A 26,868-nucleotide genomic window follows, 5' to 3' on the forward strand; every position below is an offset into this window, starting at 1 on the left:
AGTAATAAAGGTTTGGGTATGACGGGACAGGTGTGTGAACTCTGCTATGTGAACTGTCCCAGGACACAGGGACGGGTGTGTGAATTCTGAAGCCCGATAACAACACTCATCAACCAGAGAGGACAGAAAGACATTGTGCGCACCTGGCTCACAGTTATGCAAATGATAAAAATGTAAAATACAGCTCTTTGCTTAGATTTTCAAAAGGAACAGACATGCGAGGATGTTAATCAGCAGCCCTGTCTCACGCTGCACCCTTACTTAGTTCACATGTCTGATAATCTCTCAGTCTTCTCCTCTCTGTGTACTGGTCCTCGCCTCCCCTTCTGAGACGAAAGGTCACAGTGAACCCATATCTCAACAGGTTTTGATCCTGCCCATCATTCTCTTCTCTTTCCGTTTCGTCTTCCCTCTCGCTTGCTCACATAACCACAATTGGTTTATTTATTTTAATGTATTAATCTTGTTTTTTTTCCTCGCTCCCTTTTCATTTTCAGCTCCTCTCCCCCTCTCTTATCCTTCATGTTTCTAATTTGCTGTGACGTGGCTCCTTGCCCAGCGTTCTGCTTTTGTTTTCATTCCCCCCCACACCACTCTTCTGTTTCATCCCCCTATTTTTCTTCATTCTATCCTCCTCGGTCTCTCTCAGCAGCACCCCTCCCTGCAGTCTTCCAGTTCTGCGTCCCTCAAGCTCTCTGTCTGCAGCTTGCTGGTTTTTGTTGTGGTGTAGCGGGGGGGGTTGTTAGACAATGGCTTGTCTCTTCATTGCGCTCTGAATAGGAAATGAGCCGTTACTGTGAGTGAGCTTTAATTCAGTTAGCATAACAACAGATAATCAGCCTTCCAAAGAGCCCCCAGCAGGGGGGTGCTTACGATGGTCAGGGGGCTGGAGGGTGGAGGCGCCTGGTCTAACACCCCCTCCCGGGCCCCCAGACCCTCCCACCCCTTCACAGACACAGGCAGGGCAAGGACCACATTCCAGCAGCAGGAGGGGGCACGCGCGCACACACACACACACACACACACACACACACACACACACACACACACAGCGTCCATGTTAGGAAGTCACTCCAACAATCGGCTTGTTTTTTCTTTTTATTGGGGGCGGGGGGCTAATTGGCTTGTTGATATGCTACAGCGAGTAAGCAAACTCACAACAGCAAGTTTGTTTTAATTGATATTGTTTTGTTTGTAGTCGATTTTTTTTTTTTTTTTTTTTTTTCTAATTCATGTTTAAATTGTAGTGGGGGAGCAGTGTAGTGGAGCGCTCATTGTACAGCGATACTGCAGGACAGACAGGCTAAATCTGGAATTATAGGCTTAGACCTCACCTGCAACAGCTATCACAAATCCTGGTCTCCTGCAAAATACTGCAGCAGAGAAACAAGGGCAAGAGCTGGACTGTAACCTGGCAGTGGAGTCTGCGCCCTGCGTGATCCCCGGCTGAGATAGAGAGAGAAAGAGAGAGAGAGAGAGAGAGAGAGAGGAGACAGAGCACTCTAACCAGTACTTTGTCTTCCTCCAGTCTCGCTCGTCTCTTCTGTTCCTGGATGAATCTGAAATGCAGCAGGGAGTCGCTCGATCACAGCCGTGCGGTGAATTAGAAAAACGTGTGTCGTGTCTATTGGGTTTTACACCGCATGCCATATCTACACACTTGTTGTGAGAACATAGGTTTGCATGTATACAATACAAACATACAAGCGAATCAGAGAGGTCTTATTAAATGATTAGTTACTGCTCAAGTGTACCATGCACAGTGAAAGGTTTTTATTTTATTTTTTATAATGACAATTGGGTGAGAGAGACATAAACCATTTGTGACCTTAACAGATGCCATGATCAGGGCTGTGAATAGTATAGACCCCTGCTGGTGTTATGATCTGATCAGGGCTGTGAATAGTATAGACCACTGCTGGTGCTATGATCTGATCAGGGCTGTGAACAGTATAGACCCCTGCTGGTGCTATGATCTGATCAGGGCTGTGAACAGTATAGACCCCTGCTGGTGCTATGATAAACCAGGAACTGCTTGTTGCGTACTGTAACAGACAACAAAAAAACAACAAAACAAATCAAATTAAAAAAAAAAAAAAAAACACTACAAAAAACCCCACAAAAACTATATAAAGCGAGAGAAAGAAAGCTACAGAACAAAACCAGGCCTGGAAGCCTGTAGATGCAGCGCAGCAGCACCTCCTCTCCTCTCTGTTATTGTGCAGCATCCAGCGTCTGACCCCCCCCCCCCCTTCTCACTGATCCTCATTCATAAAATGGCCGCTTAACAACTTCAGCTGCTGAAATGGGATTCGAGAGAGAGGGAGGGGCGGGGAGACGCTGTGTTGTTGCTCTCCATTCCCCCCTGCCCCCTCCTCTTCAGTTTTTGTTACATTCTTCATCCTGTTTGTGCTTCCTTCACTCCCTCCCTCCCTCCCTCCGCTCCTCCTAACAAACCTGATACCCTCATGGCTTCAGGGAAACTGAAACTCACGCTAGTGTTTGGTTGGTTTCTGAAGTAACAGGGAGCCTCTACTGTACAGTAGCTCCATCTCCCCCTTCCTCTCGGCTGTGCTACTTCAGAGATTGGTCTCCCATGCTAGAAGTGCTGTAGCCCACTAAACTATTCAGGTAAGTGGACAGGTATAAGACCACCTGCAGGACTGAATGCACCACACACATGGGAGCAGACTCTGTGGCTTCAGCAAGGTTTTGAGAGACATTGGGCTGTGTCTGTGTCCAGATGGGTTAGCCAGCTCTTGTTGCTGTACGCTCAGTCAAGGCGTCTTCTGTTATCAAATAAATTCAAATCCGAGATAAATGATGCAGAAGAGGGCGGGGGGGCAGGGGGGTAATCTCTCCCTGCTGCAGCAGGTCTCATCAACAAGAGAGGCAGGGATAGAGAGTCCTGGGTCACATGTCTTCGTAACGCAGGAATGGGCTCTATGTACCTGTCCTGGGTCAATTTCTTGCACATTCCCCCTGTGCCCTAAAAAACTACAAGCAATAAGCAGAACCCCCCACCAATTAATAAAAGAAAAGGTTTTTAAAGCAGCAGCAGCTTCCTCCTTGGCAGCATGAAGCACAGAAGACCCCACCAGCTCCCTCCATGTTCTGCTGCTGTCTGCACACACAAGCTCACTCAGCGCAGATCGACCCACAGAGCATGCATTCAGGCAACTCAACTGCTACTTATACCAATGATGAACATCTGACTGAATCCCTCAATTCAGGGTAGAAGATCTCAAATGAACCTTCAAGCAGGTAGCGATGGAAACATTCTGTGGGTTACATGCTTAGCCTACTAAACCCTACTAGATGATTGAGAAACAAAAGCCCAAGAAAAAACCTTCATAGTGTACTAGCGTTTAAGATTGTTATTCAGTTGTAAATGGGGTAATGTGAAGTTTCCATCCCTCACAGCCAAACTCCCCCTCCCCTCTCTCTTCAGCAAGTTTCCACTGATCTGGATCAGCTCTGGAGCCCATCTCCGGTTCAGGAGAGGTGACCGCAGAGACGCTGAGGCAGGAGGACTCTGTGCCGACAGAATAGAAAGCCATCCCTTTAAGGGATGCATAAGGATCTTTTTATTTTATTGTGACATGACCCCCATGTGTTGCTACAGTTGTTTATGTAAGGTGTGTGTATGGTTTTAAACATTCATTTATATTATTTTTTTTTAACATCATTCTCCTGCTCACTGATAAATCCATCTCAGTTACATATGTGAGCAGGAGGATGATGGGAAATGTAGTTCAGAGAGGTCCATGCAGGTACATGGGAAGCCATCTTGAGGTAGGGAATGCAATTTAAAAAAGTAGTCAAAATGTAAAAAAAAAATAAACAAACAACACACACACACACACACACCTTATGAAAACAATTGGAGCAACACATGGGAACATGTAACACAATCAAATAAAAAGGTCCTAAAGCACCCTTTAAGAAAGCCGTGCTGCATGTGGCTACTGCACTTTTCTATTTAGATGTGTTCCTCCTCCAGAAAAGGAAATTCAACGTATTAAATCCAGATGTGCGAAAGAAGAAAAAAAAACAGGAACAGCGTTTCACAAAGCAGTGGCCCATGCAAGGGCTCCAAGCAGGCAACAGACAGCTCTCCACCTCACTACGAGAAAGCATCTCACAGCTACAACAGCCACCACCCCTTACAAAGCACTGGGGCTCCTCTGCAACAGACAGCTATCCACCTCACTACGAGAAAGCATCTCTCAGTTACAACAGCCACCACCCCTTACAAAGCACTGGGGCTCCTCTGCAATAAGCTTCCTATCACAGCTGATTTTACATAATGAATGTAAAGCATGACCTCTGGATGGGCAGGTCCCTTCCTATTGTATATCCCCACACTTTGATTCTCTTCATATCTTGCGCTAAAGGATGTCCTCGCCATGGTGCATCCAAATTGGATAAGAGGTTTTCTAGATACCATATAGATGAGTGTGTGTATGTGTGTGTCATTATGTACATACATATATATATATATATATATATATATATATATATATATATATATATATATATAATATATATATATATACATACATATAGACACACACACACACACACACACACACACACAGTGTAGAACATGTGGAAATTCTGATACAGTCCCAAGATTCTGACACATGCAGACCTGCAATGTGACACACCACTAATGAACTGGGTCTGACTGTAGTGTTCCCCCTTTGGAAATGCACTCATGAATAGGGAGGTTTGTACGGCTCCCAGCAATGATAAAATCAGGGTTTCATGACAGACACTTTCCTACTCTGTTCAAAATTAACTTCAATTTCAACACAATGTCTTTCAAGCTTCTCGTAAGGTCCCATTTCAGAAGCACAGAAGAAGAGAATGACGCAGTCTGTATGAAATAGTTTTAGCAAAAAATAATGCATTGTTAACATGCAGAAATAAAATGTACTTTATTATTGTGTGTGCTTGTTTCTCCAGAGCAGAAATGCACACCATCTCACAACAAACATCACCTGGAAAAGAGCCTTAAAAGAGAGGCTGCAAGCTCTGTGAACGAACAGAGAATGAGAGCGAGATCACACACACAAGCACAGAGACACGCATACAGATGCATTCAGGCACCAGTATAAATATTTTAACAGCTAATTACGGGGAGGTGGGGTGTGAGTTGGTTCGATGGTACAGGAGGCCCACAGAATGGGGCCATTTCATAATGAGCATGACGCAGGCCGGCCTCTCTGAGACAGGGCAGCTGGGTTTGTGTCACTCACAGGCTGGGGTGGGGCCTCGGAGGGGAGACGGAGCAGAGTCAGGAGGCAAAAACATTCCACTCGCTCAGCGGAGGCTTCTGTGCAAAAACAGACACCAACAGAGTACCGAGAGGAGCCCGCTGCAATAACTGCATTACGCAAACTTGCACTTTGCACACAATATTTAATCAAATATAATATTTGCAGATTAATTTAATGCAAGTAAAACAGGAGCTAGGGAAGCTAAAAAGAAGAGAGACTGTGTTACAGTATAGTTGCTACATGTAAAAAAACAAAAAACACAAAAGCCAAGCAGCCTGTCACACTGACAGCCCCATCAGCAGGGGCGCAACCCAATTATTTCATATGCAGCCTGATCTTACTAATGTCATGATTCAGCTCTCCAGGTTCCATTTCAGATCCCAGGGCTTGAAACAAACGGTTCCCTCCACTGATGAAACTGACAACCACAAAATGCTCTGTACAGTACAGTGCAGTTAGCACACAGCATTCCCAACTGCACCACACTGCACTGCACAATACCCAGGGCCTGTCTGCGGCTGGAATTACACCTCCTTAATGAATCAGTCTGCCAGTTTGCTACCCACCATGCTACAGTACTGCAGCAGGCTCCTCAAGTTTACGGGCAGTGTACCAAGCTGCTTACAGCAGTTCATAGGAAGGCTGCATCAGCCTAGTGCTAACGTGCTTAGCGTGCAGCCAGACTGCCTCCCACACCACTCCGCTAAGCTTGCAAGTCCAGCTGTCCGATAGTATGTTTGGGCGCCTCGTTTGAATCTCTGTGTTGGCTACCCTGACTGCTGTGCTGCTACCCTAACGGGCTACTAACCTGTCGGCTGGCCATCTGTCTGGGGCTGAACTGCACTGTTCTCTTTTAGTTAACCGGCCCCTTCACAGATCAGCCAGCCCAGTTCAATGCCGTGCGAGTCCAGCATGCTCTTTGCCAGGTAGACATCAACAAGCTAATCCCTTCAATCTCAGTGCCAGGTGAAAGAGGGGACTGTGTCTTTGACTGAATAATGAAGAGAAGGCAGATAAGAGACACGCACACAATCGCTGTCCGTGGGATGAGAGACCCAAGAGGATTTAACTAAACACCAGTGTGTGTGTGTGTGTGTGTGTGTGTGTGTGTGCGTACTTCTAGCAACACTGCATCAAGTGTAGTGCACACAAAGTGATAAACAAGTCCGCTGTCATTACACAACTCTACACGGCTTTTAGAGTTGGCAAGCCTGTTTGTCATAATACAAATTCCAATGTGAACTGTAGCTGAACATGTAAAGAAACACATGCTGTTCACTCAAATCCCACTTTGCACATATAGAGTGGTGGAAAAACAGAAACACTCCCCCCCCCACCAGTAAGGGGGTACATTATTAGAGGACAGTGCTGGTCGAGTGCTCTCTCTCTCTCTGTATGAGTGTTTGAAATCAATGCTGATTGTTTATAGCTGTAACATTGATAGTAGTAGTAATGGGGTTAGTCTCTCTCTCTCTGTATGAGTGTTTGAAATCAATGCTGATTGTTTATAGCTGTAACATTGATAGTAGTAGTAATGGGGTTAGTCTCTCTCTCTCTGTATGAGTGTTTGAAATCAATGCTGATTGTTTATAGCTGTAACATTGATAGTAGTAGTAATGGGGTTAGTCTCTCTCTCTCTGTATGAGTGTTTGAAATCAATGCTGATTGTTTATAACTGTAACATTGATAGTAGTAGTAATGGGGTTAGTCTCTCTCTCTCTGTATGAGTGTTTGAAATCAATGCTGATTGTTTATAGCTGTAACATTGATAGTAGTAGTAATGGGGTTAGTCTCTCTCTCTCTGTATGAGTGTTTGAAATCAATGCTGATTGTTTATAGCTGTAACATTGATAGTAGTAGTAATGGGGTTAGTCTCTCTCTCTCTGTATGAGTGTTTGAAATCAATGCTGATTGTTTATAGCTGTAACATTGATAGTAGTAGTAATGGGGTTAGTCTCTCTCTCTCTGTATGAGTGTTTGAAATCAATGCTGATTGTTCATAGCTGTAACATTGATAGTAGTAGTAATGGGGTTAGTCTCTCTCTCTCTGTATGAGTGTTTGAAATCAATGCTGATTGTTTATAGCTGTAACATTGATAGTAGTAGTAATAGAACTACTACTACTGATTGTTCATAGCTGGCAGAATGTTTTTTTTTTTTAGTCTCTCTCTCTCTGTATGAGTGTTTGAAATCAATGCTGATTGTTTATAGCTGTAACATTGATAGTAGTAGTAATAGAACTACTACTACTGCAGGGCAGAATGTTTTTTTTTTTTCCTCTCCTGTCCAAGTCTGACTGATTTAGCTTGTTCCAGGCAGTGAGCCAGTAGGACACTGTGGAGCTGCACACTGCACAGCCCCATTATACTTACATACTATGGAACTTCACACTGCATCCCATTATACTCACACTGTACTGTGGAACTGCACACTGAATCCCATTATACTCACTGTACTGCGGAGCTGCACACTGCATCCCATTATACTCACACTGTACTGTGGAGCTGCACACTGCATCCCATTATACTCACACTGTACTGTGGAACTGCACACTGCATCCCATTATACTCACACTGTACTGTGGAGCTGCACACTGCATCCCATTATACTCACACTGTACTGTGGAGCTGCACACTGCATCCCATTATACTCACACTGTACTGTGGAGCTGCACACTGCATCCCATTATACTCACTGTACTGTGGAGCTGCACACTGCATCCCATTATACTCACTGTACTGTGGAACTGCACACTGCATCCCATTATACTCACACTGTACTGTGGAGCTGCACACTGCATCCCATTATACTCACACTGTACTGTGGAGCTGCACACTGCATCCCATTATACTCACACTGTACTGTGGAGCTGCACACTGCATCCCATTATACTCACTGTACTGTGGAGCTGCACACTGCATCCCATTATACTCACACTGTACTGTGGAGCTGCACACTGCATCCCATTATACTCACACTGTACTGTGGAGCTGCACACTGCATCCCATTATACTCACACTGTACTGTGGAGCTGCACACTGCATCCCATTATACTCACACTGTACTGTGGAGCTGCACACTGCATCCCATTATACTCACACTGTACTGTGGAGCTGCACACTGCATCCCATTATACTCACACTGTACTGTGGAGCTGCACACTGCATCCCATTATACTCACACTGTACTGTGGAGCTGCACACTGCATCCCATTATACTCACACTGTACTGTGGAGCTGCACACTGCATCCCATTATACTCACACTGTACTGTGGAGCTGCACACTGCATCCCATTATACTCACACTGTACTGTGGAGCTGCACACTGCATCCCATTATACTCACACTGCATCCCATTATACTCACTGTACTGGAGCTGCACACTGCATCCCATTATACTCACACTGTACTGTGGAGCTGCACACTGCATCCCATTGCACACTATCCCATTATACTCACTGTACTGTGGAGCTGCACACTGCATCCCATTATACTCACTGTACTGTGGAGCTGCACACTGCATCCCATTATACTCACTGTACTGTGGAGCTGCACACTGCATCCCATTATACTCACTGTACTGTGGAGCTGCACACTGCATCCCATTATACTCACTGTACTGTGGAGCTGCACACTGCATCCCATTATACTCACTGTACTGTGGAGCTGCACACTGCATCCCATTATACTCACTGTACTGTGGAGCTGCACACTGCATCCACCACAGTGATGCACAGCCCGAGGTGGGTGCACAGGCATGTCCAGCAGCTCCACTTCTGCCTTGGGTCACAACAGGATCTAAACTATTTGCTGGGTTGAGCTTCCGGTGCGTTACTGCAGGAAACAACCCCCTGCCCCAGCCACGCTTCACAATAAAACAGAAGAAAAAAAAACGTTTTCTCCAATCAACAAATGCACACAGACACAGCTATGGGCATGCTTTCTAAAACCCATTTCTCTAGAAACGAATCTGGGTAACCCCAATACAAAATGCCAGTGTCGACTAAACTCCCCTCGGCAAACACAGGACGATCTGCCAGTATCGCAAGAACAACGCCCAGAGTGAGAGTGCTGCGTGTGGCTTGGCATCCAGGCACAGGCCTGGTCAGATATCAAGGGAGCATTGCTGGTGACCTCTGGGCTCAATACAAACAGCTTCCCCAAACTCTGTTTACTTAGCAAGGACCTGCTGACCTGGGAGAGGGTCTACACCCCTGCAGACCCGACCCCACCTGACAGACAGACGCTTTAAACACCCCCCCCACCACACACACAAATGTAAACAATCCTTTGGTCTGTTTGCCAGTAGCAAGTACAACTACTGTAAACCTCCCACTCCATGGAGATAAACTCCAAGGAGTTTCAGCGATGGAGCAGAGGAAAGGGCTGCTGGTGTTCCCCAGGCTGGCTTGGCTCAGCCCAATGACAGGCGTGTTTATTTGCAGAGCGGCAATTGTAGCTTTCTGCTTGCGCTCCATGTGAATTCCACCGTATCTCTCTCATTGTCTACCTGGATTAGTGCTGTTACACTCCGGCTCTTTAAGCTAGTTTCTTCTAACTAGCATGTCACATGCGCTGATTTAGTCTGTCAATGAATCAATGGAAGACCATTCTACCAGTTACTCTTAACTAACTGACTCTTGGATTCCAGCACAGACAGAATAGGGCTTGTTCAGCCAATTAAGCACAAAGCTTTCAGGAAGACAGATGACGAGCAGTAACAAACACTCACAAGTGAAAGGGAGTGGGTTCTACACCGGTCACAATGTTAAAACAGACAGTAAAAGCCCTGGCAATAAAGCCCTGTGTTTGATACACCAGTGCTGTAACACTAACCGCACCTGCAAACCACATCCACAGTAAGGAAGAGGATTTACCACCCAGCTGCAGCACAACGAAGTCTGGTCTTGAATTCAACAGAAGGAGAGGACAGCTCAGCGAGCAGGACTCGGAGCACTGCAAGCCAATACAAATGATCTGCAAACCAGGACAGCAGAGCCTGCTTCAAGAACAGCAGCCTCCCCCTGCACTGTGCTCCAATCATTTCAGCAGCCCCCTGCACTGTGCTCCAATCATTTCAGCAGCCCCCTGCACTGTGCTCCAATCATTTCAGCAGCCCCCTGCACTGTGCTCCAATCATTTCAGCAGCCCCCTGCACTGTGCTCCAATCATTTCAGCAGCCCCCTGCACTGTGCTCCAATCATTTCAGCAGCCCCCTGCACTGTGCTCCAATCATTTCAGCAGCCCCCTGCACTGTGCTCCAATCATTTCAGCAGCCCCCTGCACTGTGCTCCAATCATTTCAGCAGCCCCCTGCACTGTGCTCCAATCATTTCAGCAGCCCCCTATAGTGACTATGAACATCAATATGAACCTGCCAGCTGAAATGGGTTACAAGATATAAGCAGTTGCTGGTGCAGAGGCAGCATAATCAGCAAACTGAATGAAATTAATTATTTATTGAAATAACACACTAGTGGAATCTGCTCGGATTCCATCGTCAATCAGCGGCTGACACATGGCACATAACCTTTCACGTCAGTTCCTTTAGAACCATCCTCTGGCATTTACACACTGTAGCCATGTCATTATTCTTCAATGGGCCAGCCCACATAACCAATGGCAATATATCCAAGCATAAAAGATTTATTTTGATCTGAATGAAAAACAAGCAGTTGATCGATAACAAGCAAAGTGAGCACAACTTGTCATGTCTATAAAAAAAATCAATACAGTTAACAAATGTGATTTATTTGTACTTTCTTTAATCTTAAATCGAAGAAAAAATTGAATAAAAATGATAGTTAGAAGCGTGTCTATTTTACGTTAAGCTAAGTGGTTAGGGAGGGATTATACTGGCAAATTAAATTTACAAAATAAAAAGCTTTGGTTTTATAAAGAGACTTTGACAAGTCATCCAAAAAAAAAAAAAAAAAAAAAAAAAAAGCAGCACTGTACAATAAAAGATGAAAGCCAAAATATTAAAAGAAAACAGAACTCATTTGAACTCGGATACCAAGACTGACGTTTAAGCGATACTGTCACTACTTCATGGAAATGCCAAACTAAATAAATAGGTTTAACCATGATTTATAAATTGAGATTGACCCAAAAATCTCTAATGCAAAATTGTGGAGCTTTTCAATGTAACAGCCAGTAACAGGACACCCTGAATAAGCGCTGCACAGCCTAGAATATGTTTAAGAACCGCGGATGAAGCGATCTACAGCATTACTACTGCAAGTAGCTCCTATACAAGAATAAGGGAGGGAATGCTGGCTTGCTTGGGCAAAGGTTAGCCACAATGTGGTTTGTTCAGAAAACTGTTCAATTGTATGAACAGGCAGCCAGCAATTCTGCCCGAGTTCAGCCGGACTGGGGATGCCTTTCCTGGGCATCAGCCGAAACGTTAGTCTAAATCAACGTGGTCGCACAGAAGGGTTTCTTCCTGGGCTGGCAATGCAGAGTAAATGAAGAGTAAATGTAAATGGGAAGGGTGTTCATCACAAAAACAACTGACAGTGGGAGGATCCTCGCTGAACAAGAACAGACGGCTACAGTGTAACGAACAGCACGCTGACGCTCCCAATCATCTGGGTTTTCAGTCCTGGGGAACTTTCTGTCCATTACGAGTACAAAACAATTCCGTGCCTTAAACTTCCACTAAAACGACTACAGCAGCGAGCATCAAATCGAGTGAGACAGAGAAGAAGCAATAACAAACAGGTGTCCGCCGTCCCCCACCCTGTTGAGAGCGCCTGTCGCTGCCACCAGACCTTATCTGAATCCATTTATGCGAGCCCTCATCTTCGCAGTTACAGGCTGTGTAATTACATGGGAAAGTTAAACACAGATTCCAGGAAAGGGTGTGTCGGTTTATAAAACACACAATCACAGACGCACTTACTGTACAATGCCATCCCTGCAATTACAGACACAAAAAAGAGAGAGCGGGTTTCTTGTTTTGTTTGTTTCTTTCCCGGCATGGTGTGGGAGGAAGCCTGCCTATTAGGACAGCTGAGAAGCCATGGGAAAGCAGGCTTTATACAGTCCAGAGTGCCGTGACCCCATACAGGTTCCTACTCGAATGCACCTTCACAATTCAAATGGATATTTGCATTTTTGATATGGTACAGCACTAGACAGTAAAGGAATCTCCCGGTGCCCTTTCAAATCCAAAACTAAAAGGAGAAACGCTGTTCTGTGCAGTCGAAGGTACGCTGTTCTGTGCAGTCGAAGGAACACGTTTATTTCAGAACTCATTTACAGTACACATTAGCTTCTTTTTGATAGTCTTTTATAAACTCTGTAAATAGGGACCAATACATTTTACTTGCCACAAGTACATTTCACGCAGTGCTCGTCTGAATGTTTGACCGATCCCTACATGGCAGGGTTGAAGCACAGTCTCCAGGTCCTCACCAGAGTGCCTCCCTCTATTCCTGGGGTCAGGTGGATGGCTGGAGCCTGGTCCTGGGAATTTCACACCCTCCTTTCCAGGCAGCACGTCTGTGACCTCTCTCTATCTTTATTGGGTATTAAGGTCAGTTTACACAGTGATAAGAAGCAGCATTGTATTGCCAGGGCTTTGAGCCAGGAACTGCTGGCGTACTGACAGGAAAGTTGCTCTTAATTGCAGATCTCTAAACACCTTTAAGAGATTTATTTTGATCAACTCTCTGTACAATAGAATTCCTGTGGATCCAGGTATACAATTGAAACTCCCCTAAACAGTACAGCTGGTCTCAGCTGCATCCTTATATCGCTCATACACTTTAGCTACACCAGTGTAGCTGCTAACAATGATTGATTCTTCCAGATTTCCCCCCCACCCCCCAAGTGAGAGAAGAGGGAGGATTAAGAGCAAGCTGTCCTGGAACGTACACAGGGGATCAGATCTCGCTCAGACCAGGGAACTGATAATTCAGGGATCTGGATCTCTCTTGCAGCCGAAGTGTTTAGCAGGAGCTGCTGCTCCCAACAGAGTACGAGTCCCGGCCAGGAGGAAAACAGACCTATTAAAAAAGGCAGGGAGCTGAGAGAGCAGCCCCGCTGCCAGAGATTCACACAGGGTTTCTGCATGGCTGTATCCAGGGCAATCCCAAAAGAGGAGCTCCAGAGCCTCTGTGACCAAGCCAAGCTTCCAGGAACATGCTTAATAAGGACACTGTACAGTTTCCCCTGCCACCCTCAAGTGGCTACCCTTCAGCTCTGGATACTTCCAGCAGCAAACGTTTAAACTTCAGAACAGGTACAACAGAAGAACAACAAAGAAGAACTGCAAGAACTACATGAGCAAGGCAGCAGCAAACGGCAGAGGAACTGCTTTTTACAAAAAGCTGTGTGAAAGCGACAAGCATCCACTGCATCTATTCCTGCTTTTAAAGCAAAAAAAAAAAAAAACCCTTTGTAATTTAAATGCAAGGAAAGTCAATGGCTAACGAACAGCTTAATCTAATAAGAGCCTTCCAACTGCTGTTTGTGTGAGTGAGTCTGTGTGTGTGGCTGAATGCATTCCCCCTGTCCCATTCAGCAAGACACAGCTAGAAAAACAGCCAACAAGCTAATGAGTCAGATATATACAAAATGAATGACTCATAAGGAAAGGAAAAGCAAACACTTAAGTGGCCCTCAGGAACCAGCACGCCTCCCTCTCTTTGCACATGCGTGTGCAGGCGTGTAGCAGCATGGCACAAAGAGATACTGTATCTGGAGTTGGGCCAGCAGAGCTCTTGCATGGAGCTGTACTACTGTATAAGCAAGAGGCACAGGTTAGCTTCCAGATGCTGCCTGACATGCAAGCATTCATCAGCGGCTGGGAGGCCTTATACTCCTGGGCTGTACGAGACTGGTAGAGATGACGTCATTCTGATGAGGTAGATGGTGAGAGAAAATGAATTGAACTCTCACACAAAGTTGAGTACACAGCAGGCTCAAGTGCAGATGAACTTCCAGTCGTGTGGCAAGAGAACACCAATCAATTATGTTTTGAATAGTAAAACATCAAGACAAGAATGCGACTTTACATTAGCAAGCACCAAGAGGTTGAACTTGACAACAGCTACAATAGCTGATCTACGCAGGAGGCACCAAGGAAGCTGGGGGATGCTTAAACAGTTAATGCAGAGACACACTCAGGCACACCCACTGGAATTCAAGCCTCCGGTTTTAGTCTTGCGCTCAAGAGACTATTGAGCTGCCTGGGTGGCCGAGTGCATTAGAGGCTACTCCTTAATAAAACCGAACTGATGCGAGAGGAAAGGAACTACTGTAACCCTGGAGAGGTTCGTTTAGCAGAAGCACCACTGCATGTCTTCACAAAGAAAAGAAAAAAAAAAAAACTTTAAAATTAAACCAGACAAAGTAGGCCGTTAAAAACAAGCTCATTTACAAGAGAGCACAAGCCTGGCCCGGAGCGTACACGTGTTGAGCACCGTGCCACTTCCTGCCCCGCGCGAGGGGAGTGGAAATAAAAGCATAAGCGTAGCACCGCAGCAGCATTGCCTCTGCTTGTTCTCTTTTATACTGCACACCTTTCCCAAAACAACTCATCGCTGCTCCCAGGGACCGCCCTCAACTTCAACTTTTAATCACGGCAGCAAAACCACAGTGCAGGAGCTCTCCTATTCCTTAGAAAATAGAACCTAAACAAAAGCGCACTTAAGGTGACGGCAAGCCCGGCTCTCCAGATCCCTGTAATTAATGCCCGGATGGGGATGGCAGGTAGTGAGAGAGACTAGGATTTCAAAGGCTCAGCAGCTTGTAAACAAACATTCTGTGCAGTCACAACTGAGGCAGAGGTGCAAGACACGCTAATGCACCTCTACCCTCTTTAATTAACAAAATCAAGCAGAGTGGGGCTAACACATTAAACAGGCACAGCCCTGCAGGGAGTTCTATTAAAACACACGAAGACAGACACAGAGACAGACAGACAGACAGACACACATAGACACAGACACAAACACACTCAATCACTTTGACCTTGGCAGTGCAAACAGCCACTCCACCTCCCTGTTATACATTCCCACGCTAGCTGGTAACACTAGAGAAAAGGAACCTGGAAACAGCAATATTTTCCATCTTCGTTAGGGCAGAGTAAATGATTTCTCTGTTAGTAAGCGATTACTGTTCCAGAAGCCGAGCCCCCTTCCTCTTTGTCCTCCACTAACAATACGGCCCCCGGCCGGGGCTCTGAACACAGGAGACAGCAGACACTGAGCCAGGCTGTACGTGGATAGCAGCTCTTAAACAACACCAGGCTCACTGCATGTGCTTCTCCTGAACCCTTGTTTCAAAAGTGCATCATCTTCCCTCTCTGTGCTTCAATGCTAACCTGGCTGTGAACCTCAAAGCTGCCCTACTGTCAGCTTCCCAGAACAATGGCAAGAAAAAAGAAGAGACAAAAGGTTTTAAGACAGGGATCAGGGTTCGTGTGCTGTGCCCTGCGCAGACATCACAAGCCATGGAGGTCAGGAGAAAGAAACAGCGTGCACTGTGTGTGTGTGGGTGTGTGTCTATACATACACACACACAAAGTGCACACTGGCTCCCCCTCAGCACACACTGTAATGCTCTACGCTATTCTCTTGCCTTCACCTGCCCTGCTCCACTGTCTTGGACAATCGTACCCAGCCGATGTGGAGAACCGCTTCCTGCCGTTTCATGTCTGTTACAGTGCAGATTACTGGCCTCTCTGCAGCTCTCTCTGGCCAGCTGCAGACTGCCACTTGGCTGGTTCAATTTCAAAAGGTTTTCATCACTTAGGCTAGCTAGAAATGCTTCCTCTCAGCTAACCAGGAAAGAGTCCCATTGTAATTTATTTATTTATTTATTTATTCATTTCATGTATTTATTTTTTCACATACCTTTGAGGGAACCTCTTTTCTTGGCTGCACAGTTATTCAAAGTGCAGCAACATCGTCACCAAAACAGAGTGTGTGTTTATATAAAAAAAAAAAAAAAAAAAAAAACACATTGTGCAGGCATCCACTGATGAAACATGCATGAGGATATTAGCCTCATTAAATAATGGCAATGCGGGGGTCCCCAGTAGCTAAAGGCACACTTACAGTTCAGTATGTACAGTACAGCACTCTGATCCATGACCCTACAGTTCAGTATGTACAGTACAGCACTCTGATCCATGACCCTACAGTTTAGTATGTACAGTACATCACCCTATCCATGACCCTACAGTTCAGTATGTACAGTACAGCACTCTGATCCATGACCCTACAGTTCAGTATGTACAGTACAGCACCCTGATCCATGACCCTACAGTTCAGTATGTACAGTACAGCACTCTGATCCATGACCCTACAGTTCAGTATGTACAGTACAGCACTCTGATCCATGACCCTACAGTTCAGTATGTACAGTACAGCACTCTGATCCATGACCCTACAGTTCAGTATGTACAGTACAGCACCCTGATCCATGACCCTACAGTTCAGTATGTACAGTACAGCACTCTGATCCATGACCCTACAGTTCAGTATGTACAGTACAGCACCCTGATCCATGACCCTACAGTTCAGTATGTACAGTACAGCACCCTGATCCATGACCCTACAGTTCAGTATGTACAGTACAGCACTCTGATCCATGACCCTACAGTTCAGTATGTACAGTACAGCACTCTATCCATGACCCTACAGTTCAGTATGTACAGTACAGCACCCTGATCCATGACCCTACAGTTCAGTATGTACAGTACAGCACTCTGATCCATGACCCTACAGTTCAGTATGTACAGTACAGCACTCTGATCCATGACCCTACAGTTCAGTATGTACAGTACAGCACCCTGATCCATGACCCTACAGTTCAGTATGTACAGTACAGCACTCTGATCCATGACCCTACAGTTCAGTATGTACAGTACATCACCCTGATCCATGACCCTACAGTTCAGTATGTACAGTACAGCACCCTATCCATGACCCTACAGTTCAGTATGTACAGTACAGCACTCTGATCCATGACCCTACAGTTCAGTATGTACAGTACATCACCCTGATCCATGACCCTACAGTTCAGTATGTATAGTACAGCACTCTGATCCATGACCCTACAGTTTAGTATGTACAGTACAGCACTCTGATCCATGACCCTACAGTTTAGTATGTACAGCACATCACCCTATCCATGACCTGGACAGTTTTCTTTTTTTTATTTTCATGTCTACTACAAACACATCCCTCTACAGTACATTCACATAAACACTCACACACACACACACACACAATCACAGAGACACACACACACTCGCTCACAGGGACAGGGCCACCCCAGCTCCCAAAAGCACTTTGTTTCCTTCACGCCGCGTTGACGGACAGTCTTCTGAAAGAGCAGCCCGTGTCAGCCTGCCAGGAGAAAGGCAGAGACTCGGGGAGTGTCAGGGAGGAATAGCAGCACACAGCAGCCACCTGTGCCCATTAAGGAGCGCGCCGACAACCGTAATGCGGTCGGGGATTAAATCAAACAGCCTGCTCGGAAACAGGAGGAAGACAGGCCCACCTCCTCTTCAAAACATCCTGCAAGCTTCTTTCTCGTTCAGGTTTGTGCAGCAGCTGAGCACACTGCTGTTCTGCACAGCATGTGTTTCCAGCTGCTGTGAGTGTTGCAGTCCTTATCTTGTGGTCAGATAACTCCAATCTGGAAAAGCTTTACTGAAAGGAGGAGAGAGGAGGAGGGGCACAGCTTGACGGTGGCTGTGCGGACGAGAAGGCAACGTGTCAGCTTGGGGTTTTTATTGTTTTTTTTTTTTTAATTTTATTAAGTGAACTGCAACAGCTGAAAAACATTCAACGTCCCGTTTCTCTCATTCTCTGCTGCATTGTTTCTGTGGTCAGAGCACCTCAGATCACAGCGAGAAGGCTGGAGAATGGAGTTTAATATTACTGGCCTTTCATAGCCACTGGCTCGGATGACAGTTCAAACAGAGTCGAGTTCTCCACTCGGAGCTGAGCTGCCTTCCTGCCAACAAAGGGTTAATGGGAGAGAGAGAGAGAGAGAGAGAGAGAGAGAGAGAGAGAGAGAGAGAGAGAGAGAGTGTGTGTGTGTGTGTGTGTGTGTACCAGCCATTTCAATTAGCCCAGCAAGTGCTTGAGTTCCTTTGTAATTTGATGATCCCCTTTCATGTTTCAAACACACACACAAATTAACACAAAAACCTTAACCCCGACAGTGCAGGAATACTGCACTCTCTCACTCGTGTGGGTCTCTCCATAGATCTTACACGAAGTACATTTTAAAGACGCTTTGTCTTTGCTAGTCTTCTAGCTTATTTCTACGCTTTTATTTTTGCACGTTTGAGTAACAAACTATCTGCAATTCTAAAGAACGGTTATATTTAGGAGCAGCAACTGGCGAGACATTTTAGCTGGCTTTTATTTTATACTTTTAACTACAGCTATGTTTGCAGTTTGGAAAATCAAAGCGCCAGTACTGTGGTCAAAAACGTTTGCTTCAGCCTGGCGAAAAAAAGAAAGAAAAAAAAAGTACCCCAACAAGTAAACTTTCTAGAAAGTGTGTAAAACAAGACCTCACCACGGAGGTACAGCAGCACACACTGTAGCAGACCTAGAAATCTTATCACGGTAGCTACAAACAAAAGCAATCTTTGTGGGACTGGGCAGAAGGACGAGAATACATTAGTGCTCACTTCCTCTCATTCTTTCGTTCACTGCTGTGACGCAGGCAGCAGTCTTTGCTTGCCTTTTGTTTGTTTTTCACAGTTCAGATCCAAGACCATTTATTGCTGCCGGGAAAGCAATATTTTGGACAGTGCTAAATTGTCCTAGGAAAACAGGATATAAACAGCTTTGGTCATGTCTAAAACTATACAGACTGGGGGTTCAGTGTGTCTGCCTGCTCCTGCTCTCCAGTACACAGGCACTCTGGGGGTTCAGTGTCTCTGCCTGCTCCTGCTCTCCAGTACACAGGCACACTGGGGGTTCTGCGTCTCTGCCTGCTCCTGCTCTCCAGTGCACAGGCACACAGACTGGGGGTTCACAGTGTCTCTGCCTGCTATGACTGATGCACTGCGCTGTACTGTACCGTAGCAGCCCAGGCCCTGTATTGACTCTCTCAATGAGCCACTAAACGAGAGAGGAAACAATTAGCACAGCCCCCTCTAATGACAGTGACTCAGTCACAGGCAACGAGGAGCTCAGGAAATGTTCTGTTTCCCTACAACGAGCGACTTTCCGGTTTCAAACACTAGCCATTCATAAATAAATAAACACACACACACACACACACACACACACACAATTCAGGGGGCAACAGTATCAGAAGCAGCACCTTGAAGAATAATCACTCCAAACAAATAATAATAAAAGACTGCACTGCTTTACAAAAGGGTATTGTATGGACTCCCTCGTCCTCCCTCGCTCGTCTGCAAATGCAACGAAAAGCACTTTTTCCTATAAAAACATCTCCCCCACCCCCTCCCAATTTATATAAAAGCCAGGATGGCTCAATCCCAGTCTGCAGAGGATCATTCCCTTTCTCTGCTGTCAGAGGGGCTGCGGGGAGCCCTGCCTCCAGCCTCATCGCAGGAGTGCTTGTGTTTTAGCTAGTGGCAGGAACGCTTAAGCCGTTGTTTGAAAACAACAGGCAGGTATTCAAGGCCAGAATATTTTTCTCTTTTTGACTGAGACAAGCAAGCTGGAATCAGACACACACGCACACACACTGCTGCGTATGCTATGCGACCTCCTTCAGCCATGGCTGGAGAAGCCATGCTTGGGGAGGGGCAGGGACAGGGACCAGGTTTTGAGTAGAAAATTAACCAGTAGTTTTGTTAATTCGCTTTTCAGCTATTACTGCTAGGACTACTACTACTAGACCAATACGTTTATCAGCTCAGATCTGGAGCATTTGAAGTTCTGCGTGAATATCCTTACTGCCAGGAGACGCCACCTCTAACGCTTATCCAAAGCTAGCGTGCAGTACTGCGCGTCACCACTGCGCATCACCACTACACATCACCATTGCAGAGTGTGAGCATGTGCCCTGTAGGAAACCTGTTCTGCTCTCTCCAACAGAAAGACGCAGGACAATAGACAGGACTTTCTGTTCTTTCCTGTGCCACTTCACTACCTGTTAGTATTTTTATTCTTTTATTTTTTAATCAAAACGGAGCACACCAGCTGCCTGCTGTGACTCAGCTCAGGAGCTGAAGAATGTTGGTTAAACAAACAGCCGCCATGCCACAAGAACTTGCCTGCTCCACGCACCCCCTCCCCTCTTCTCTCTTCTTTTACTCACACACACTCTTTGGGAATGATAGAGTCAGTCTCTAATGGCCGACCCTGCGGTTTTCCCTTTATCCGCTCCACGCAGCTATGACTAAGCCAGTTGGAATTCCTGCCTAATTATATGCCCACTTAAAAGGGACAGCCCTCCCCTCTCCTGCTCTACCCTCCTGTAATGCTTTTTATGAACAGCGTGGAGCCAAGTGTTTCTGCAGGCACGTACACACATACACACTGTACTGGTCCCTCCGCCCCGGGCCACGCAGATTCACAGCAAGTACACAAGTAACAATAGATTGTTTACAGGAAACGGGAGGCTGGCATGTGTTTCTGTTAGAAGAGAAAAGTAATGCATCTTTGAATCATTAAGATTCGCCACAGGTATAACACAAAGAGTCACTGTTACCCTTTGATTCTCTTTCTAGTCCAAGTATTTCTCATGCTGTTTTTTGTTCTTGTTGTTTTCAGCTTGCAACACTTCTGTTGCACAAATTTTCAACAGCTATTCTAATTATTATTCTGTATTCACGTTCCCGTGTCCAGCATCTCCTGGATGCTATTGTTTTCTCCTTGAGCAGATCGATCAGTTTAAGGCCAGATCAAGGCTTCAACTGCTCCTCCCCTCCCTGAAATGAACCTGACCCCTGTGTTGATTAGCAGGCCTGCACCTGCCCTAGTGGGAGAAACACATACCTGTATGGAACAGGCAGACCCGTGGGGGATATTCAAGCCATGCCACACCAGCAGCAGCAGCACTGCGCTGGGCACAAAGTCACAAGCAACAGGCCTGATACACACACCAGCGAGCAGCACCTCAGACCTGCAACTCAGAGTAAACAAGTCACTGGAGTGAAGGGGGAGGGAGGGGGGACCAGAGTACATGAACTGAGAGAGGGAGGGAGAGGGTTGGGGCAGTGAGTACATGAATTGAGTGAGGGAGGGGGTTAGGGCTGTGAGTACATGAATTGAGGGGGGGGTTAGGGCAGTAAGTACATGCGCGCCTTGCTTCTGATATTTGCACACATTCCTTTCTGTTTATACACTTGACATTTCTGTGACATTTTCGCTCAGCCCCCTTCCACCTCAGGGGCCAGGCCTCTGTGGGGCTTCAAAGCAAATTCCCTGCAAGATGAAAGACCGGCCGCTGCCTCCTGCTCCATCCACCCAGACCTACTCCCTCCACCCAGACCTACTCCCTCCATACCCAGACCGGTTCTCTCCACCCACACCCCCTCCCTCCACTCAGACCTGTTCCCAGCACCCAGACCCTAACCTTCCACAAAGACCTGTTCCCCTCCACCCAGACCTGCTCTTCTAGGGTTTCAGTCAGTCCTCTCAAAGACAATATTAAAAAAATGTAAATAAATGTAAAAAAAAATAAAATAAAAAAAGATGGCTTGCAGTCCACTAATACACTGCTACTGTAAACCATCACTAAATTTAACCTTCTAGGGTTCGTAAATCTAGTTTACTACAGTGTGTGCATTCAGACCCAGCCCTTACTCCAAGTCCAGGGATGGAAATAAGACACCCATTCCTGGTTTTACTTTGAGCCTGATTCAGCCACAGTGTGTAGATACCAAGATGAGGTGTCTCTTATTAAACTAAGTGAAAAACAGGAATGGATCAAACTGCTATGCAACAGGAGTCTTATTTCCATCCCTGCGGTCCCACAGCGGACTGGGAGGGACAGGGTTAAAAGCAATGTGAACAAATGGAAACAACGTTACAACAACGGTTTCATGAAGTGATGTAACGGCCACCCAAATCAAACATTTACCCCAAAGTAAAAGGCCGGTGGACAGGGACTCCTGGCCAAGTAATTCGTGAGAGACAACGGAAAACACGACAGCAAACCACGAGCGCCCTTCAAGAAACATCTGTGTTCAAGAAAAACAAGGCAATTATCTGAAAAAAATACAACACACTGCTAGAGCATTTGTCCTTCAAACACAGCCTGCAAGTCTGCCGCTAAACCAGCACTCAGATTAGCCTGACCTGCACTGAAACCCCACAATACAGTCAGATTAGACTGGCCTGCACTGAACTGTGCAGTCATGACTTGGGTTGGTTTTATTACTGTTCTTTATTTACATTCTGGTGCCTCTCCCGCAATCTGTGAACCACTTAACAGCAACACCTCTCAGGGTTGAGAGCAGCTCCCACCTCCTTGTTATCTGAAAGCAGAGACTGACTGTCTCACACAGGGGCCACCTCACACTGGGACTCTGCACGCAAAACAGAGCGCCTGGACAGCAGCCCCAGTCCCGCATCTGGAAAACAAATGTCCCCTGCCAAGATGCTGCTGAGGGATGTATACAAACAACCCAGAAAACAAAGCAAGGAGGATGCACACACACATGTGTAGCTTTAACTCCATCTGGCTGTCTCTTCCTCCTGTTTATCTCTGCCTGTCTGTGTCACCGAGTTGGGCGCACTGTAGAAACTGCTTTGGCTCATTATATAAAGCTCTAGAGTTTCCTATTCTCAGTAATGCTGCACCTTATTTCAAAGCAGTGGATGCTTAACTACAAAAACACACTACTTACATCGATAAACCACACATTTCCTTATCAACTGATAGACATTCCCAAAACGCTCGAGTCCTCAAATGTTTTTATGCAAATTTCCCACCGCCAGCCCTGCTGTAATTCATGTAGAGGAAACACAAAGGAGTTCAGACAGTTCCCGCCATTCCCATTCCCATAGCACTGTGCCGGGGAGTACAGCGAGGCTCAGCCTGCAGCCCGGCGACTCACGCAGGATCAGCCTCTGAGAGGCATGCAGAAGCCAAGCCCGTCTCCAGCCCCCCTGCTTCTCAAAGGGGTCTGTCTGCAGGAACAGTAGAAATAAAACAAACAGCTCTCTTATGTGAACAGTAAGAGTCATCCTGGCTGTATCTGTAGCAGTAACAAGACTCGCCTCAAAATCTTCAGTTTACTGATATTACAAACATGCACTTAAACAGCTTGGCGGTTTATTGCCATTTCATTTGGTATAGAAAGCGAGACTAAGCACTGCGTGTTATTGGAGGTGGCACCATACATACAAGCACCCCTGAGCACCCAAACATGACACATTATTGTACTGCCCGACGTGTTGCTTTAAATAAAATTCACCTAACAGAGTGTTTTGACCGTTTGGTTCCACTCTGTTATGGTGCAACGTTGTTGTGTTGTGATTGGGATTTATTTTGTGCAACATGATGCAATTGTTGGGAGTTTTTATGGGGGGATTACATTAGTGCATTATGAATCTTCTGTGTCAGCAGTACATTTAAAAGATTTATTACACATGCAAAAAAGACTAAACAATTCCCTCCTGTGCCAGTTAAGGCACCATCAGACACCATGCCAGACTGCTAGCAGCTTCCAAGCAACGGAACTCCTGGCTGGCATTGTCACTCGGGTTAACTTTCTGCTCTCAAGACAAGCAGACAGGAGCATGTGCCACACAGCACTACAGTCACTGCGGCAATGCTAAATATCAGGGAGGCTCTACTGAATGGGGCTTCATGTTGAGAAGGCCACATCATTTCATTCCCGCTCCCTGAAACACCTTAGTCAGAGTGGCACAGTTTTTCAATTATAATTTCTTCCTGTACTTCAACAAGCTAACCAGCATAAAGACAGTAAAGCGTGATGGTGTGCACCTGCAGGACACGTGCAAGTGCATCATAAACATTGCCCAGTTTCTCAATGAATCGCAGCAGACTGGTGCTGCTGCTCCCCTGGCTCTTGCTCTGCTCAGCCCGCCCCCCCTGACAGCTGGTTGGGGCAGAGCCCCGGCACTCACCTTTCTGGCAGTGGTTGGAGGTCCAGCAGCGGTAGTTGTAGTTGTTGTTGAAGTTGGTCTTGGTGCACAGCGGGTTGTCCTCCATGATGCCGGGGCACACGTCCCCACACTCCTTGCTCTGCTTGTTCCCGGAGATGTAGTTGTTGTAGTCGGCATCCAGGATGAGGGACCAGTCCACTGTGTCCAGGTAGCACAGGTCGGGGTTCTTCTCGATGCGGATGGCGCCCCGGGTGATGTTGCGCAGGTTGTAGAGGCCGATGTCCTTCAGGTTGGTCATCTCGAAGATGACCAGGGCATAGTTGTAGAAGAGGATGCGGCCGCGGATCACAGTCAGGTTGGGGAAGAGGTCCCGCAGGCTCTCCAGCCCCGAGACGCGGAACAGCAGCAGGTAGTCAGTGATGAGGGTCAGCTTGGGGAAGCGCAGCCCCCGGAAGTCCTCAGCCTTGGCCGTGGAGATGAGCAGGATCTGCAGGTAGCCCTCGATCACTGTGCAGTTCTCCAGGCGCTTCAGCTCATGGATGTCGTTCCGGATGTCAATGCTCGGGCCGCAGACTGGAGGGGGGAGAGGAAGAGAGGGGGCGGGGCGTCAGTACAGACATCCATCACAGGCAACACACTACCAGGAGGTGCTGGTACATACAGCCATCACAGGCAACACACTACAAGGGGGCTCTAGTACAGACATCCATCACAGGCTGCAGGCTACACAGTACCAAGGTGGCTAACAGACACAGTTGAAGCAGCGCTCACCCCCCCCACTGCCCCCAGCAAGTGGAACTCTTTGTACATCATAACTGCAAGAATCAGGCCCCAGTCTGCAGGAGCGCACAGTGAGCAGCAAGGACTCATATCTGCCAGGCTCGTTTAGCCATCCCTTCGCTCAGAGCAGTGGGGGTGAAGGACACTGGAGAGCAGACTGTACAGCAACTCCATTCTGTGCAGGGATCTTGGGGGAAGTGAGAGCCATTCTTAAAATAGATTTTTGTGAGAGATTGGAATTCAGAGCAGTGTATAAAAATATTCTTACAGGACACAGTTACTGTATAACTTTGTTTTCTTAAGTACCAGGCACATTCACCCCAGGACCAAAAGCGCTGGGATTATTTAAAACTGTTGTCCTGTTGGTTCAGGAGAGAAGGTGCTGTACTGCAGGGTGCAAACTAGGATGTTGTGCAGCAAGGCCTGAGGGCGCCAGGAGGAAGTGGATCAGGTTGTAACCCAAACATACTTTCAGAGTACAGACTGTATTTCACAACAACCGTATTATTAAAGTTTGTGATGATGACTATTCCTGATTTTATAAAAGCCTAGTCTCCTACAGTACAATAACTAAAGACACAACCAAAACCACACGCACACGAACACATGCGCACGCAGACATACACACACACACACACACGCGTGCGCACTGGTCACAGCCCTACGCCCACGATTCCGAAACGCCGACCCTGAGAGCAGCAGGAGCAGCAGTAGCACAAACAGCTCTGCTTTAGTAACTCTTTGCTCTCAAGTCACAGAGTTATTACACTGATTAGCTACTGCACTGCACAGAGCTTCTGTACTGTTAATACACACACACACACACACACACACACACACACACACACACACACACACACACACACACACACACACACACACACAGCGTCACCAGTAGGACACCCTGCATTAAAAACACAGAACACACAGCCGAGCCAACCATGATGAGGGAGGTAGGGCAACATTCTACTGCATCTATTTATTTACTGGATTTGTTATTGTATTTATTTGAATGCCGTGCAGAATCTCTCAGTAAAAAGCTATTTGAGGACAGGCTTCACTTTGTAATCTTTTGGAGCCTTTTTAGCTGGCAATCTACCTGTTATTTGAATTTTCCCTTTAGTCATATTGTTATGGTAACTTACTATCATTTTGCTAACCATGAAAGTTAAGTCTAAATGTTAATGTATCAGATTGCATGAATACAGTACAGCTTGTGCTCTGTTTTTTTATTTGGTCAGTCACAATAAAGGGAGATCTTCAGGTTTCAGAATCAGAAGAGCCTGAGCAAGAGACAGGTCTCAATTGAGAGCTAGTCTTTATATGCTGCTGCTGTGAAACAGCTTTCACTGCAGAACAATGGTGGCACCCTGTGCGAGAGGGGCCGCTGCTCCTGTACAGTACAGCTGCTCCTGTGCGAGAGGGGCCGCTGCTCCTGTACAGTACAGCTGCTCCTGTGTGAGGGGCCGCTGCTCCTGTACAGTACAGCTGCTCCTGTGTGAGGGGCCGCTGCTCCTGTACAGTACAGCTGCTCCTGTGTGAGGGGCCGCTGCTCCTGTACAGTACAGCTGCTCCTGTGTGAGAGGGGCCGCTGCTCCTGTACAGTACAGCTGCTCCTGTACAGTACAGCTGCTCCTGTGTACAGCGAGGGGCCGCTGCTCCTGTACAGTACAGCTGCTCCTGTGTGAGGGGCCGCTGCTCCTGTACAGTACAGCTGCTCCTGTGAGAGGGGCCGCTGCTCCTGTACAGTACAGCTGCTCCTGT

The 26,868-nt window shown here is 46.6% G+C and overlaps 1 protein-coding gene across 2 annotated transcripts in view; it reads right to left on the reverse strand.

The window, feature by feature from the left end:
- The window catches only part of igf1ra (insulin-like growth factor 1a receptor), an 81,993-nt gene that overhangs the window by 45,190 nt on the left and 9,935 nt on the right, over positions 1-26,868 (reverse strand). For both annotated transcript variants that reach the window (XM_041226169.1, XM_041226170.1), the window contains exon 2: positions 24,346-24,897. In XM_041226169.1, the coding sequence (XP_041082103.1) occupies positions 24,346-24,897 (552 nt within the window). The remainder of the gene's footprint in view (positions 1-24,345; positions 24,898-26,868) is intronic.

This window comes from Polyodon spathula, chromosome 24 (genome assembly GCF_017654505.1).
Source record: "Polyodon spathula isolate WHYD16114869_AA chromosome 24, ASM1765450v1, whole genome shotgun sequence".
In the NCBI taxonomy this organism is placed as follows: Eukaryota; Metazoa; Chordata; class Actinopteri; order Acipenseriformes; family Polyodontidae; genus Polyodon; species Polyodon spathula.